Below are 18,107 nucleotides of genomic sequence, written 5' to 3' on the forward strand. Positions count from 1 at the left end.
GATCAAAACTAAAGAGTGCTAGTGTGTGGTGGTGTGTGTAAGTGTGTAGGTATGTGTGGTGTGTAGACTTAAAACTAAAATAAAGGGTAACACAGGTTTTTGGTAACTAAGTTGCTGTAATATACAAATAATTTAAAATCCACAATTTAATATAAAAATCACAGCAACAGAAAGGTATATAAAAAGTATAATAATATGGCCCTCTTGGCCCAACAGAATAAAATGAAATCAACGGCCCTACTGGCCCAACAGGTAAAAATATAATATAATGCTGCTATGTGAGCTGATATAATTATTAAATATAAATAATAGTAATATAAGTAAAGAACTCACAATTTTGTCGGTGCTCGGCTGGCCAGCTGCTACCTAACCTAGCCTATATAAATGATTGCACACACACACACAGAAACTGGAAAATAAATATAATAATAATAATAATAATAAATGTGGCGATTCGCGCCCACACAAAATAATAATACAATGTGGCGATTCGCGCCCACACAATTATAATAATACAAGTGGCGATTCGTGTTTGGTATTTCTTCTTCCGCTAATATATTTCTCGGGTCTTGTTCCCAGGACTCGTCTGATGTACTTAACCAGTCAGGTCCGGACCACCAAAGTTTTGAATTTCTTATCTCTGTCACATTGGAGCCACGGGATATCATATCAGCAGGATTTTTATCTGTTCTTACGTAATCCCATTGTGATGAATTTGTGAGCTCTAAAATCTGGTTAACGCGATTGCTGACATACACCTTTAATCGATTAGATTGTGCGTTCAACCAACTAAGAACCACAGTAGAGTCTGTCCACAAGTGACATTTATACCGATCAATTTCCCAAGACTCTGTTAATTTTTGTAGTAATTGTGACAACACCAAGGCTCCATTCAGTTCAAGCCGAGGAATTGTTGAACCCTTTATCGGTGCTACACGACTCCTAGCGCACAGCAATCGAACCTGCCACGTATTTTCGGAACAGCGCGATCGTACGTATATGCAGGCACCATACGCTTCTTGTGATGCGTCACAGAAGCCATGTATCTGGAATTCATTTGAGTTGGGGAGTACCTTCCTTGGAATGGATACGTGTTGCAATTGCTCTAAATCTTTATGGAATGACTTCCAACGCTCTTGAATATCTAAAGATAGGGGACTATCCCAATCAATTTTTAAGGCCCATACCTGCTGTAAAAATATTTTACCCTTGACGAGGATTGGAGCTATAAAGCCTATAGGGTCAAACACCTTGTTCAAATCGGATAGTAGTGTCCTTTTGGTCAATTTTGATCGTGCTGAAGTTGGTATGACATTAAACCTAAACTCATCAAGAACTGGCCTCCAACAGAGTCCTAGAGACTTGAGCATTTCATCATCTCCTAACTCTAAGGTGAATAGAGGGTCCCTAACGTCCTTTCCAATGTGTTCCAGTATGCGAGAAGAGTTCGAACACCGCTTTCTTAATGGTAATTTGGCTGAGGCTAGAATTGACGTTATCTCTTGGTACAATTGGATACATTCTGCTTCAGTTTCACCCCCTGACATGAGGTCATCCATATAAAAATCCCTTTTTATCGCCTTCGCAGCTCTGGGAAACCTTTCATGCATTTGTTCTGCTAACGTAACCAAGCACTGCGTTGTCATGAACGAGGCTGGCTTAGTACCATAGGTTACGGTGACTAGTCGATAAGTACGGAGAGCTTCACTCGGGTCATCGCGCCAAAGTATCCGTTGCAGATCCCAATCCTGTTCTGCTACAGCTACTTGGCGAAACATCTTCTCGATGTCTGATGAAATTACATATTGATATTTTCGAAAACGCGTAAGAATTGAGAATATATCCTCTTGTGTTCTTGGGCCTCGCATCAATACATCGTTGAGTGACAACCCTGAGGAAGTTTTCGCTGAAGCATCAAACACGATGCGAATTTTTGTTGTTAGACTTGAGCCCTTGAATACAGCATGGTGTGGTAAGTAGCATGATCGCTTAGGAATATTGGATTCGTGCAGCACTTCTTGCATGTGGCCCATCTCCAGATACTCTTTCATGAACCTTGTATACTCAATTCGTAAGTCTGCATCTTGCTGTAGTTTTCCCTCTACACTAAGAAATCTGGATGTAGCTAAACCGACACTCTGACCTAAATTAGTTAGATCCGCTTTGACGGGTAACTGCAGCACGAACCGACCCTCTTCATTTTGTTTGGCCGTGGACTGGAAATGTTCAAGCGCATGGTTCTCTTCAATAGAACATTGATTTGCCTTCGATTGTTTATTGTACAATACATCCTCGTGGCCGAGAATCACCTCCGATTCTTCTTCAACCGATCTGTTAACACTCAACAAACATGTCTGGGTCATCTCACCTGTGACTATCCAACCCAATTTGCTGTCTTGCAGATATAGCATTTCCACATCAAGCTGTATGCGACTTGGCTGTAGAATGTCAAAGAATGCACCAGCTCCAATTAATAGGTCGATTTGTTTAGAATCATAGAATTGGGGATCTGCTAACTGCGGCACTAATTCACTTGGAATTGTCCAGCCCTCCACCGGAGTATGAATAGGTTGTAGTCGTGACATGATGACAGGCAATGTAAGACAAGATAACTTAAAATTCGATGCACCAAATCTGGATTCGACACATACATCGACACTTGTGCTAGTCTGAAGAGAATTCGCGCCTATGCCACTAACTGGTAGTGTCACTCTGGCTGCTGGTAATTGTAGTTGTCTTGCTAATCCTTTAGTTATAAAGTTAACTTGCGAACCACTATCTAATATGGCATGGCATTTTCTACGTAACCCCTGATTATCTCTCACTAAAACTACAGCCGTTGATAAAAATACATGTCCATGCCCTTGATGAACTAGTAATACACTTTTTGAGCCACTTGAGGTTGAAGTTGAAACTGTATTTTCTATAGATTCATCCTCAGCAATAACATTTGAAGGATTTGCTTGTCTCTCATAATGAAGTATGGTATTGTGCTTTCCCTTGCAAATAAAACAATTAAACCTTGATCTGCATTTATCAACGGTGTGAGATGAATGAAGACAATTAAAACATAGCTTAGCTTCACGCACAAAATTCATTCGGTCTCCAACTGCCAATTTTTTGAAGTTAGTACATGTATACAGCTTGTGCATGCTTGTGCAGTATACGCATTTCTCTCTTGCCTCGGACGATGCCAACAGTGCACCCTTTGAGTGATTTGGTTTTGGATACCTAGTTCCAGAATTGAATTTTGGAGTGGGCTTGGAGAGTTTTTTATTTAAACCTACGGCCTCTGAACTTTCTAACGCCACACACCGACTAGCCAGAAAGGATTCAAGGTCCACGTACTTAGGCAACTCAGTATTTCTCTGATGTAATTGCCATCCATGACCAGTGTTTTTGTCTAAACGCCCTGTAACTATGGTAATCAACCACGCGTCCCAAAATTCAACTGGTTGGTCAAGCGCCTTCAGAGCAGCGACATGCGTGCATACATGTGAATAAAGCTCTTGCAGTGCTGACGCTGATGGTTCTTCTATCCTTGGACACTCTAGTAACGATCGTATGTGAGACTGTATTACGAGACTACGGTTGTCATATCGCTGCTTTAGCCTCTCTACAGCCACCGAATAATTACCATCACTGATCGGAATAGAACGTACCAAGTCCAATGACGGCCCTGATAAACACGAACGCAAATAGTAAAACTTCTGGGCAGTTGAATAGGAATCGTCTTCGTGAACCATAGCCCGAAAAATATCGAAGAACGAAGACCACTCTTGTATATCTCCATCGAATTTTGGTAATGGTATCGGGGCAAGCTGAGTGCGATTTCCTGCAAGGCCTCCAGTTTGTGTCACATTGTGTACGGTAGTGTTTAATGCCTTGTCTGCATTGATAATTTCTTGCATCTGTGATCTTATCGTGAAATAAAGATGTTCAAATTTATTCCTTTCACCTTCGGCTTCTTCAATATCGTCCACAGCAATTAATTCAATTTGAGTCTGAATATCATCAAATTTCCTACTTAATTGAGGTATTTCTCCCTGCCTGAACTCGAGTAACGAAGCTGGTTGTTCACCGATAACGAAATTTGACACAAAGGTTTGGGCACGAGTGAGAGCCGCTTTGACAACGCCTCGCTTCCTTTTTAGTTCGGATAACATTTTTATTTCCTCTTCACTGTACATCGTGTAGTCTAATATAAGATGTAGTCACCGAATTACCAAATGGACAACCAACTATGAATATAATGAATACAACAGAGAAAGTGATTTGGGCTTCTAGAAAAGACAGTATAATTTTTAAAATTTCAATTATGGAGTAAATGATAACCGAAATTTTAGTATGTAAATGATACAGAAGACAGCTGATTGTAAACAATTAATAATCAGTGTGATTACAGATACTCGTTCAAAAATATAGATAGCCGATTTTAATGTTGTCGCAACACAAAATATAAATAATATATAATATATTACGTACGACGGAAAATAATAGAAATCAGTTAATACCAAAGTGGATTAATATAGAAATATATACGTAATCTAATAAATTAAGTATTGCACATCACGTCGAGGTCACCAAAATGTACGGGCCGGGAACGACACAATAATAGGCCGTGACGCCCGGTCACCAAATACTTCGCGCGCTACTCTCACACACCGACCGACCTGTGTATGTGTGTATTATGTGTGTATAGCGACTCGATAGAAGTGGACGGGATCGCCGATCAAAACTAAAGAGTGCTAGTGTGTGGTGGTGTGTGTAAGTGTGTAGGTATGTGTGGTGTGTAGACTTAAAACTAAAATAAAGGGTAACACAGGTTTTTGGTAACTAAGTTGCTGTAATATACAAATAATTTAAAATCCACAATATAATATAAAAATCACAGCAACAGAAAGGTATATAAAAAGTATAATAATATGGCCCTCTTGGCCCAACAGAATAAAATGAAATCAACGGCCCTACTGGCCCAACAGGTAAAAATATAATATAATGCTGCTATGTGAGCTGATATAATTATTAAATATAAATAATAGTAATATAAGTAAAGAACTCACAATTTTGTCGGTGCTCGGCTGGCCAGCTGCTACCTAACCTAGCCTATATAAATGATTGCACACACACACAGAAACTGGAAAATAAATATAATAATAATAATAATAATAAATGTGGCGATTCGCGCCCACACAAAATAATAATACAATGTGGCGATTCGCGCCCACACAATTATAATAATACAAGTGGCGATTCGCGCCCACACAATTATAATAATACAAGTGGCGATTCGCGCCCACACAATTATAATAAAGTGGCGATTAGCGCCTTACACAATATAAAAATATATTATAAAAAAGTGGCGATTAGCGCCTTGCACAAAATATAAAATATATAAAAAATAAATGTGGCGATTCGCGCCGACACGAAAAATATAATAATTTTACGGCGATTTGCGCGCGTAGAATAAGAAGAAAAATGTTATGTTTATCGTTTACACACTGGAACTGGACTAGCTTGGTTGGGCGGCCGTGCTAATTAAGTCGGCACAGGCGAACCGGCGGCGACCGATAACGCGTTTACTTAATCTACATATTATATAATAATTCACAATCACATAATTAATACAAAAATATACACTACGAAAATAAACTACAATTATATGGTGACTGTTTGCGTGTGTGTGTGTGTTGGTCAATCGGCGACGGCTCGTAACCGGAGCGCGCGTATATACGATATATTTACGTATACTAAATTATGCCGACACTATTTGGCGTCAACACCAATAATAATAATAATAATATTCCTCGTAATGTATTATGTCATTACTAATGACATGTTATGTCGTTATGTGTAATATTAAGTAGGTACCTATGTATAATTAATAAGTTTATACTAATAATATTATGTAATAATGGGGGACGAGGTGGCCGAGTGGTCTAACGCGTCGGCTGTGGCTCAGCCGGTCCGGGTTCGATCCTCGACCATCGGGCGGCATTTTTCTCCGGGCTAGTCATGGTGTCCGGAGAACAAGTGCCGCCATCCCCCACTCCGGGACATGGCAGAAACCTACGGGTGCCCCAATAGAAATTCTGCCAAACAGGCGTCCGAACTAGACCTTCGGGCCTACTCCCGGACATAGCGCCATACGAAAAAAAAAAATGTAATAATAATTCTATATTCATTTTATAAATAGTATTTAATTCATTTTTTAAAATTTTACTGTCCGAACTCGGTGTGGTCCCAATCAGTTCGGATAATCGAGGTTCTATATACTGTATAAATAAAAATAGGTAGCTATGCATATTATCAAACGTTCTAAATTAAATTAACAAAACACCGATTCAATTTCTTTTTTTTATAAATTTTAATAAAATATTGTTCGAACAAAAAACACCATAATACGTATTTATAACATACGCTGAAGCATAACGTGACAATGTAACATTATTTACACGATTAAACATTATGAAATATAAAATAAGTTTTTTTGATTAGCCAGTCACGGTAATTATTAGCTTGTAGCATATTAAAAGTTACTAATAACGCATCATATATTCTGTACGTCAATAGTATATATACCTATTACAAACTTCTACGAATTCATCGTAACGTATTGTTTCCAATTAAATGTTTTAAATGTATTAAAGGAATGCGTGGGTTTAATGTCTATATTATGTAAAGTTTCGATTAAATCGTTAATTAACTCGGTCTTACAGGCGCTCCAAATTTTAAATAATAAAATCATGTTGACTGACGGTAGTAATTAATCATTCAATGTAATTGTATAATATTGGCATCTGAACGGTGGGCGTGGTCTATCTCAAACGAGGTAACCGTCGAGCGGCGGCATATGCGTATGCCGTAATATAATGGAAAAGTTTTGAAAATTGGTTAATATTTTCATTTTTCAATCATAATGGGTTGATATTTTAATTGTGTACAATATACATATAATTTTGCAAGTGTTATCACCTAAATTGATGTTTTAAATATACTTTATATAAACAATGTACTGGCTGTATACTTTATATTTGCAATTCTATAATTGAATTTCTATTAGAATAATATTTTTACAACAAATATATAGTTTATTTTATACATCTGATTATCGTGAATTCGTGATTGTATATAATAAATCAATTATTTTAAGTTGTCATGAAGGCTGTAGAACTACAGCTGTGGTTGTCATATTGTTTTCGAAATAGTCTAATGAAAATAATAATATTTATTGCAAACCTATTTTCTATTAGTGGATAGAATTGATAAGACTATTGATACTTGTCACTTGATAAGATTATTATGATCTATAAGAAGTACAAATGAATGTAAACCTGTTAAAGTATTTAATTTCTGATCAGTATCAATTAATTCTGTAAATGAAAATGATAAGTCACCACTAGTTACTTGCACTTGAACATCCTTTAATAAACTAGTAATGGCTGTTGAAGTACATTGGTCGATAACAGAGTTGTTATCCAAAATAATATGATTATTTATATTATAACTTGTATCGTTATTAAATTCTTGTTTTTCAAAACTTAAATGACATTTTTCAGAAGTAATTTTGTTTCTTTTTTCTGATCGTTCAGATCTTGCAATTAGTGATAATTCATCAGAGGATTTGAATTGCTTACATTTAGGTATAGAATCAGAAACTTTTTTCCTCATTTTCAGAACATTGATCCATTTTTTTTCTTCTTACCGCATCATTAATTTTAGGAAATGTAGCAAATTTAATTTCTGGATTTCTCCTAGCCAATGAAGTACACCCATATACACAACAAAATTGTTTTTACGGTTTTTTTATTGTTTTTTTAAATGTTGCACCAACTTCCATCTTGTAACGTTAATCAAAATTGAGAAATATCACTAGGTAGATATATGAAATGATGCGATAAACAGTTCATAAATCATATTAAAATAGGTAGTCTGTGATAGTAATGATACTTAAGTTAAAAATATAAATTATATATAATATATTATACAATCTTATATCAAAATAATTCGATATTACATATGATTGTGCACCACTAATTATTCTACATTCTACAAATTCGCTATTTATAGACTGTTGTATTGTAGATGGTTACCTCGTTTGAGTAGTTACAAAAAAATCCACCAAAGCGCGTAACATAGTTGAGCGATTACCAATAGTATATGCTTATTGTTTTAATTTTTAGCCTGGAAATATTAATACGTATAAGGTTTGGTGCAACTTACATTTAACGTTGGTTTTTTAAAACGAAATAGGCGCCGCGCTCAGATTATCAATGTAAATTAAAAATTAACTAGATATCTGCTGTTATATAATATCGTACTTGGTGTTATATTATAAGTATATACTATATATAAAAATGCTCTGAGGCGGAGGTTTGCCTTTATTTTCACTCCCCCCCCTCTTGAACATCATGTATAATCGCCACTGCAGGATCCATAATATTAAAGATAGGAACTGAAAAGGTTGCCAGCATATAATATATCGAAATAAAGTTTTAGAAACAAAACAAAATTATACTGTCGTCACCAGGGACTGGAACCGGAACCGAAAGAACCGGTTCTGGGACCGGTTCTTGGAGATAATCTAGGAACCGGAAGCGGAACCGGAACTCATATTACACAATGCTTAGAACCGGAGTTAGAACCAGAACCCCATTTTAATAAGCAATAACTTTTCCGGTTCTTTAAGGTTCTTATCGGTTCTAAGAAAAAATTCTGTATTTAAAATAATTGAAAATTTTATTTAAATAGGATTTTGTTGTAATCAAATAATAATTTTTCATAGAAATATTTTTGTTTTGTACGTAATAAAATGTGATTTTTTAAGTTATTAATTCGAAATAATCGTATTGTAATTTGTAGGAAAGACCGACACTGATTAATTTATATTTCATACACATACACCATACGGGTTGCATTTTTCATTGCTAATAATAATATAACGAGAACGGTCGATAACAATGATGCATTTTTCTACGAATGTATGATATTGTTGTTTAAAAATACATTCAGACCAGGTAGGTATTTAATTATTTTGTTCAGAAAAAATGTGATCCACTAATTGTTTTTTCGCTGACCCATGTGCACCATATCAAATTTGCAGTCATCAAAACCAACCTTGTGTTATTAGCTTTAGTACCTATAAGAGTAAGTTGATTTAATATTATGAAACTTAAAGATAAGAAAATTACCTGTGTTTGTAAATTGGCTATTGTTCAATATTTAAATTTTAAATTTGTATGCAAGTTAAGTCTTGTGAAGTTTTTGAGTGAATGTATTTAAATACTTGTATAGAATTTGGAATACTATTTATTAAGCAAGTATTAATTAAGTATTTTGAAAGTATTTTAAATAATGTATTGGATATACTTGACATTTGTATTTGAAATTCAAATACATTTATGTAAATACTTTAAAAATTCAAAACGATTATTCGTCAGTCGTCATGTGTTAGATTATTTTTGATAATAATTAAAATATTTATTCACAAGCAAAGTATGTTGAGACTTTGAGAGTCTCTATTTCCGATGTATTGTTTATTATTATTAGGTACTTATTACAAAATACAAATAATATACCATCTTCTTAAACCTCTATAGGAACCTAGTACACTTGATAATCAATTAAAATAATTTATAAAAATTGAATACACCTCTTAAATTAATAATTTCTTATCTAGTAAAATGATTAAATCAATTTCTGACTTTATTAATAACTGTTTAATTCTTTAATACCTTCCTACCTAATAATAAAGGACTTCAAAACTATTTTATAACAAGCTTTATTAATTTTCATTTTTTTAGTATAAATTTAAGAAAGAGGTTCAAAAAGTTCTAATAATATCTAGATGAATATTACATTACAAATAACGTTAGTCGTTACTAACATTACACTATTTTAAATTAAAAATTATAAAATTAATTTTGCAAACAAACTTATATTAACTAAAAAGTATTCAAACAGATACATGCGTAGTATTTGTATTTGTTCTTAAAAGTATTTGAAATATTTTTTGAATAGATATATTTGTATCTGTATTTAAATACAATACAAAAGTACCTATATCAAAACTGGGCCAAGTTATGATTGTATGAGTAAAAAATCTATTTAATAACCTAAAAGTATTGTTTGAAAAAACTCATTTTTAAGAACCGGTAAGAACCGGAATCGGAACCCTTATTTTGTAATTTTAAGAACCGGAATTGGTACCGGAATCATTTTTTTTTTTTTTAAGAACTGAACCGGAACCAGAACCATAAAAATCCTTAAGGTTCCAGTCCCTGGTCGTCACACACAAACACATTTTAGTAGTTTAAATTATTAGTTGTAATTTTTATTGAATTTACTTAGTATCCGAAAAGGCAGGTATGCAACACAGTCTTCAAACAAACTTCTTCTTCTTCTCAGATTTTACCGGATATCTATAAGGAAATGTATATTTACCCACCTAATATTCTCGACCAACGCTTTCAAAAATATACGTTTTATAATAATTAATTTATTCTACAATAAGGGAGTAATTAATTTTTTTATCGGCAATGTGAAAGAGATCTTTAAATATGTTTATTACTTAAAAATAGTATAATATATTAAACATGTTTTGCATAACATTTGTTGTTTTTAACTTATAAGAAGATATTGACGTACCTATAAGAACCATGGAAATTGGATTATTGAGGTATAAATATTAAATTCTTATGAGAAATGCTGAAGATGAACCTTTAATCAATTTTACAAAGTTTTTGCTTAGTTAGAAATTTCAATAATTGCTTATTTAATGGCTTGACAATTTAAAATCGATCGAAATATGTTTAAACTTTTGTTTAATATACTATAATTTATTAAATGCTTGAAGTATACAATATTGTAATATTTTTTGAATTACGAGAAAATAACGAAAAGCCTTCGAGAAAATTTATTATTTTACGTTTAAATATCAAATTTCATCAACATTTTAACTTCAAACGCTTTTTATAAATGCATGTGGTTTTATGTTAATTATTAAGATTTTTTTTTTTTTAATTACCTTCAGTAAGTAAAACTTATGAGTCATATTACATTTTCAAGCCATTAAGTATTATAATTAAAAATTATTATTATTTTTGGTTATTTTTAAATGAACCCTGGTATTAGTAAATTTTGAACTACCAAAATTAAATTTTTATAAATATTTAAAAAAAATATAAAAATACTGTAAGTTTATTTCCTTTTCGTAATATTGTTTATACTATTCGTACTACATAATTTACAGGTATCAAATTTAATTTGCTTACCTATTCGCATAAACAGATTGCATCGTATTATTTTTGGTTACTGAAAAAATAATAATACAATAATATGATGTGGTTGGTTTTAAAGTGTTTTTTTTTTTTTTAATTACTTGTATATTTTTACGTAGGTATCGTGATTGATTTGATTTTTGTACTCAATTTATCCGCAGGTGGTGCACTCCATTGGTCAGCATCAGCCTGTGCCTTATGTTGGCGGGTTGTGTTTTTTCGTTCAGCGGTCACTTCTACAAAGACCAGAAAACACTGATCGCATCGTCTTTGCACACGTTAGCTGGTAAGTAAAAATTAAATTAAATATATTTTACAGTGATTATTGATTTCGCATGGTAGCTAGTGTGTAAATTTCACTTCAAAGTGCGCTTATATTATTTATGCCCCGTTAGCATTCACCTTGAAAATAATAATGCATATACTACGTGGAGTATAATATTACGCTCAGTGGAGTCATGCGAGACTTGCAAAATATAGGTGCAGAACATTATTATAATATTGTTATTTTAAATTACCATAAACTTGATAAGTTGTGAAAAAGTGATAAGAAAATAATATAATGTGCAGGTAAACTATACCTATAATATTATATGAGGTGGACAAAAAAAGTCCATAAATATTATATTTTAAACCACAAATATTATGATAACGTGATAAGAAATATAAATATTATATTATACTGTTAGATTATTTTCGATTTATTTCCAAATATATTCCCATCGTATTCAATCTTGAGCACATCAGATTTCCTGAAGTCTACGTGTTTTAAATTTAAAAAAATCTAATATTGTGACGATGTACAGTAGAAATGCACGTTGAAATAAAATCGTGTTTGTTGTTCGACAAAAAATGTCAATATAGTGTATTATTAAACTCGTTATGTATGGTTGTATACATTCATGAAATATAATATTATAAAGAATGACATTCGACTTTGCTATTATTTTTTCCAGTATTTTTGATGTAGGTATATTAAAATATGTTCAATGTTAATTATTTAAAGTGTCTGTCTTTTATGTTTAAGAAGTTCGTCTAGCTTTTCAATAATTTAAGACTTGCTTAAATTACTTTAATTTGAGAATTGTGTTAAACTATTCGTTTTCATAAATATTAAAATATTTAAGTTATGAATCATTTTTAGGAAATTAATTAGATTAATTTTAAGCATAAGAGTTCATACACATTTTCTAACTAAACGCGTGTCATAGATTCGTGAAAATGTCTCACTGATAACTTAAGGTGTAAATTTGTACGTTAGAATAATTTAATAAAATCATAATATTTTACTATTTGTTAAGTGCCGTAATTGTCTATGTCACTAAACATCAGTTACAGGCTGCAGCTATACTAAAGATTTATTTAATTCTCTACGAGATCGTTGATTTATTATATAATACCTACGATATTTACATATTCATCATGGTAGAATATTGAACTGTACGGTATTTCACTAACTTTTACAAATAGTCTCATGTAAAAGTGGCTTTAAATTAAGATTTGTATAGCTCTCTTTAAAATTCTATTACACGAATTCCACGTAATAAAATAGCTATAATATACATAATATACAAGTATAGAACCTCGATTTTCCGTACCTTCGAACCCTCTATTATCCGAACGTCAATGCTAAAAATTATTTTTGTGTCAAATAAAAACAAAACAAATCAGTTTGTCAAAAACATATAATAATAATAATGTTCCTCTTAATAGATAATAACATAATACGTTATGTGTAAGTGATGTAATATTAATTATGTATAATAAGTCGATACTAATGATGTATGTATGAAATAATAATTCTATATTCATTGCACAAATAATATTTATGTATGTTTTTTTATTTCTATTATCCGAAACAGGTGTGGTCCCAATTAGTTCGGATAATCGAGATTCTACTGTATACTATACTTATTATAATATATCCATTATAGTACACTTAGTTGTGCATAACTATAACAACATTAGCGTCAATTCTTTGTTAACCACTTCCGTTTCCGGTTAAAATTTAAAATATATAAATGTTTTACTAAAATACTGTAATTTATTCCGTTATACATATTTATTTATAAATTATACTATTAATATTCATATATTATTTAATGTGACTTTATTCCATTTCCAATATTATAAAGCAACTGCTATTTGTAAAATGTTATATTGTTAACAAAATTACAAAATATATGATTGATGATCGCATGATTATGATATCATCAGTTATTGATGATTTGTATATTTTTCAACTTCTCGTCAATATTTTAAATATAAAATAACCTTTAATCGGTTTTCAGCAAATATTTGTTTCAACATTTGGTAAAATAAAAAAAATAATATACATTATTAAAAACGAAATTATGAATTTTCATTATTTTGAATTTATATTTTTATAATCATATAATAATATGTATAATATCCATAGATAATAATGTAAAATAATATATATATTCATGTTTATTGTATGTGACGGAAGATATTATTTAACATTTTATGATTTATAATAAATATCAGTAAATAACTTTCCAAGAAACGACAAAGATTAACTTTTTATGTTTAATTTTAAACGTAAATGTTCGTTTATAAAAGTTCCATAAATAGTTAAAATTTAAAAATAGTATGTAGATTGAATTCTTGAATAATAATGAAAATTCCAATTTAATTATAACAACTGAAAAAAATTACGCGCCTTGCAGCCTGCAGTAAAAATTCAAAATATATTAAGTTAATATTAATCTACTTACAGCGCTGTGATGGAATCAAAACTTGATTTCATTGTTTTTTTAACATTATTATTATTATTGTTTACGAATAATTTAGTAGGCATATAGATAATATTATAGTGTAACCTATCGTGTAAAATGGCGTGCTTAACAAGTGTGTTGCAACTGCATCTTTATCGTCCGCAGGATATTATCTCAATTTATGAAAGAAACATATTCTCGTATTATAGTTCTCTATAAAATTCTCGATCGTTTACCCGTATTAAAATCAAATTAAAAATGTATTTAGTAATTCACGGACCCGTATAGTTTTGTTAGGCTGGTTAGGGCTTATGTGAGACGTGGGGTATTATGTGTGCCTGCTGCCTACCATAAAACGTACCACTCTATTGCTACAGGATTGGATTTCGGGTAGTTTGAGCGGAAAATAAAAGTAAACCGTCCGAAATGACAAATGCAACAGTGTCGATAAATTACGTCGGCCTATCGTCCGCGCGCGGCCGAGGGAAAATGGATCAATCGTGAAGCGCATCTAATACACGCATTGTTTGGTAAAGAATGTTAAGTTCATGACATTAGTTCTTGCGGGTAAGTGGATTAAAAAGCAACAAAAAAAATAAAGAAAAAAAAAGCTCAGAACGATAAAACTGCAATTACTAGGACTTGTCTGCAATAACTTTCAACACTTCTTTATAAGTCGTATTCACTCGGTGCGATTTAAAACCCGGCAGATATAATATAATATAGGTACATGGCAATGGGCTTTTTTTCAGCTTTTTCAGCTTTACCAGTGTTTTCTTGAACAAAAAAACAAATTAAAAAAAACTCTTAATTAGCGTTCGGGTCCCCGGAGAGAGTAATAATAATTTTAAAAAACAATTCGGTCATACCTTTTTATTTTTTTTTTTTACCCGAGGCTTCTCACTTAGTCCATGTTTGTTTGTCGGGAAGCGCTATAATGACGTTGCCGGATAAACGAGAGATAATTTTTCTCGGACTACCTACATAATAACGATGTTTAAAAACAGTCATAGAGAGCCACGGTGACATAATATATATATATATGTATATAACTCAAAGATGTGATTATTGTATATACTACGAATAGTATATGTATTTACAGATAAAACGATATGAATACAATTCGGTTATAAAAATAGTGTATTATACTATTATCATAATATACCTATTATAATTTGTAACTAATATTTTGCATTTTGAGCTGTCTAGAAGAAAGTTTTTTTTTCGGCGAGTATAAAAATTACAAAGAAGAATAAAAAGTTAACGATTCATTCAACATTCCTTTGCAAGACTATTTATAATAATACATTTTCCGAATAAATCAACCCGCGCACACACATATAATGTGCATTATGTATACATAAATATACATTGTACATCGGTAAAAGAGAATAGGGAGATTTTCGTTGCAGTACATTAAATTTCCAAACGCAGAGTAACAAAACTACAAAAGCTTTTCTAAATTGAAAAGTATTTTCTGTTGTTAAGCTTAGCTCGTAACTTATGTACGAAATTGGCAAATCTCTATACATAAAAATAAAAATGTTAATGTTCATTTTATGGCGTTCACAAAGTTAATTTTCATATCGGAAATAAAATGAATTATTCTCTTTTTTATTGAAATGTTTACAAATATTATACTACGTATAAAATATTTAACTTAATACGTAAGCGAACATTTATGTTTTTCAATGAAATTAAACTTTGTCATTAATTGTTTTTTTAAATTATTATTCCAATATAAACATTCATATAATATTATTTGATAGTTAAGTTATCTGCAATTATTAGTTTATCGTTGTGTAAAAAAAATTAATTAAAAATTAGTTCAAGAACAATAGGTAGGTATAGCTAATTTACAAACATAATATTATTGTGTTGTATTTGTGTTCAATTGTGAAACACACTTGCATAATATTATCATAATATTTAAAATCTGTTTACACTTTAGGTATAGAGTTTATATAATATATTATTATTATATATAATTATTATATATTATATATTACTTATAGTATGGTTACTATGGTTTTCAATAACGTAATTAGAAAGTTGAATACATGTCAAATTTACATTTAATAAACAGCCATAAATCTTTATAGTAAAGTTTAGACTTTAAATAGAAGAAATCATGACAACTTTATTATATTTGATGGACGATGGATCTTGAGATTTTAGAAAAATAATAATTATAAATCGAGCAATATTTTGTTTTTCTCTTACTAAATATTTGACATTGTAATGGTCATGATCATAAATAAGCTGATGTTCTTGCTCATAACTCGTTTAAAAAATTAAATATTGTAAAAACCGACGATAGAACACACAAAAAATGTGACAGTTGAAAATTCTACAATTATTCGCAAAAAATCAAAACCAGTAAAATGGAAAAACTTAATAATAAAAAATAAATTATTAATGATGATAATATTGATAACCAAACTAAAAATCACGAAATTGTTTTCAAACTATTCAAATACCGAATAATAACAATAAAAAAAAACTAAACTATTAGTGCAATCTCCTCCTCGGACCAATAAAAAAGGAAAAAAAATATAAAATCCAAATTTTATCACACATCATTTTTGAGGATAATCTGATATTAGATACCAATTGCTTATGACCAACCACAGCCAAAATATTTTTATTTTTTTTAAAGGGACAATCTTAGCTTTTTAAACGACGAAAAAGTAAAACACTTCATTCCAACAATTCATTCCGATTGTTGTATAAAAAAGTAAGTATTTTTTTAATTTTTTTTTTTTGAAACAATGAATGTTTGTCGATAAGAGAATCTTTTTCTAACGATATATACTAAGAATGCAACAGGTTGTGTTACGAAAAAAAAATTGTTTTTATGTATTTATAAGTACAGTAACGTTTTCATCGATTCAATGTTCGGTCGCATGCTACCTATGATCTTTTTTTCTTCAACATAAATTATATTTTCTGAAATTGCTTGAGCATAAGGTACGCACATCACGCTGTCGAATTTTGTATGGAAATTACACTATTCCAAAATTCAAAAGCAGTTATAGTAAAAATGTTATAACATTGAACGGTATATTCTTACATCATCTGCGATTCCCATATATTATGTATAATATTTTTAAAAAAACGTGTATAATAGACAATATAATATAGTGAATATGTATCATATTATACCTAGCCGATATCGCGTATCTATCGTTTTATTATTATTTGAAATTATCTCGAGCTCGTTTGACCGAATTTTAAACCGTAATAAACGATGTCGATTTTTTTTTTATGGAACCGCGTGCGTTGTCAGCATCGAGCGCGATTATGGACATGAATCGTAGAAAAAAAGAAAAACAATCGATTTCAGACAATCGCTATAGCAGATAATATATATATATATATATATATTGCATATTATATGTATATATGTTAAGGTGTATGACCGCAGTAGGCGAATGTTGACAGTCACCGGTGTAGGTTGACATATACCAAAAACCGTAATGAATGTTGACGAAATTATCTTAATGCGTTCATACACCGGTTATTGTTGACATTTACAGTCAGTGTTTGGTAAATGTTGACCACTCTTGAAGCACAATGTATGTAAAAGGTATTTTTGTATTATTTTGTAAAATTAAGATGTTATCGCCAAGCCACAATATGCATTGCAGGCGTTTGAACGTTAGTAATGTTATCGCATGAGACAATCCGATTGTTAATCGTTTGCTAGATAATATAATATAAATATACCCTCGTCAGTATCGACGCGTATTCTGAACCGAGCTCAACAGTTTAGTGTAAATAGTGTAATACAACGAGCCTTAGTGTAATTATATTTTATTAATATTAATATTCGAATTAAAACTAATAATGGATAAAAGTAAAAAAGATATTTTTTATGAAAAGTTTAGTGCACTTTTATTTAAAAAAAGGAAAGATAATGGTTTTTATTTAAGCACTGAAAAATATAATAAATATATAAGTGAAGTTTTAAATGCTAAAGCAAAAAAAAATAAACAGCGAAGTGATTACAGACGTGTTGTGAAAATGTGGACGAGTATTCGGATTTGGCCGTTACTGTCCGTAGTCCGTTAGTCCGTGGTTAAGTCCA

General features: G+C 31.2%; 1 protein-coding gene across 1 annotated transcript in view; it reads left to right on the forward strand.

Moving 5' to 3' along the window:
* The window catches only part of LOC107168336 (uncharacterized), a 268,417-nt gene that overhangs the window by 186,764 nt on the left and 63,546 nt on the right, over positions 1-18,107 (forward strand). Inside the window, exon 4 of the mRNA XM_089221847.1 lies at positions 11,441-11,565. Within this exon, the coding sequence (XP_089077973.1) occupies positions 11,441-11,565 (125 nt within the window). The remainder of the gene's footprint in view (positions 1-11,440; positions 11,566-18,107) is intronic.

Source organism: Diuraphis noxia, unplaced genomic scaffold (genome assembly GCF_037042655.1).
Source record: "Diuraphis noxia isolate RWA-SAM2 unplaced genomic scaffold, SU_Dnox_SAM2 contig0003, whole genome shotgun sequence".
Classification (NCBI taxonomy): Eukaryota; Metazoa; Arthropoda; class Insecta; order Hemiptera; family Aphididae; genus Diuraphis; species Diuraphis noxia.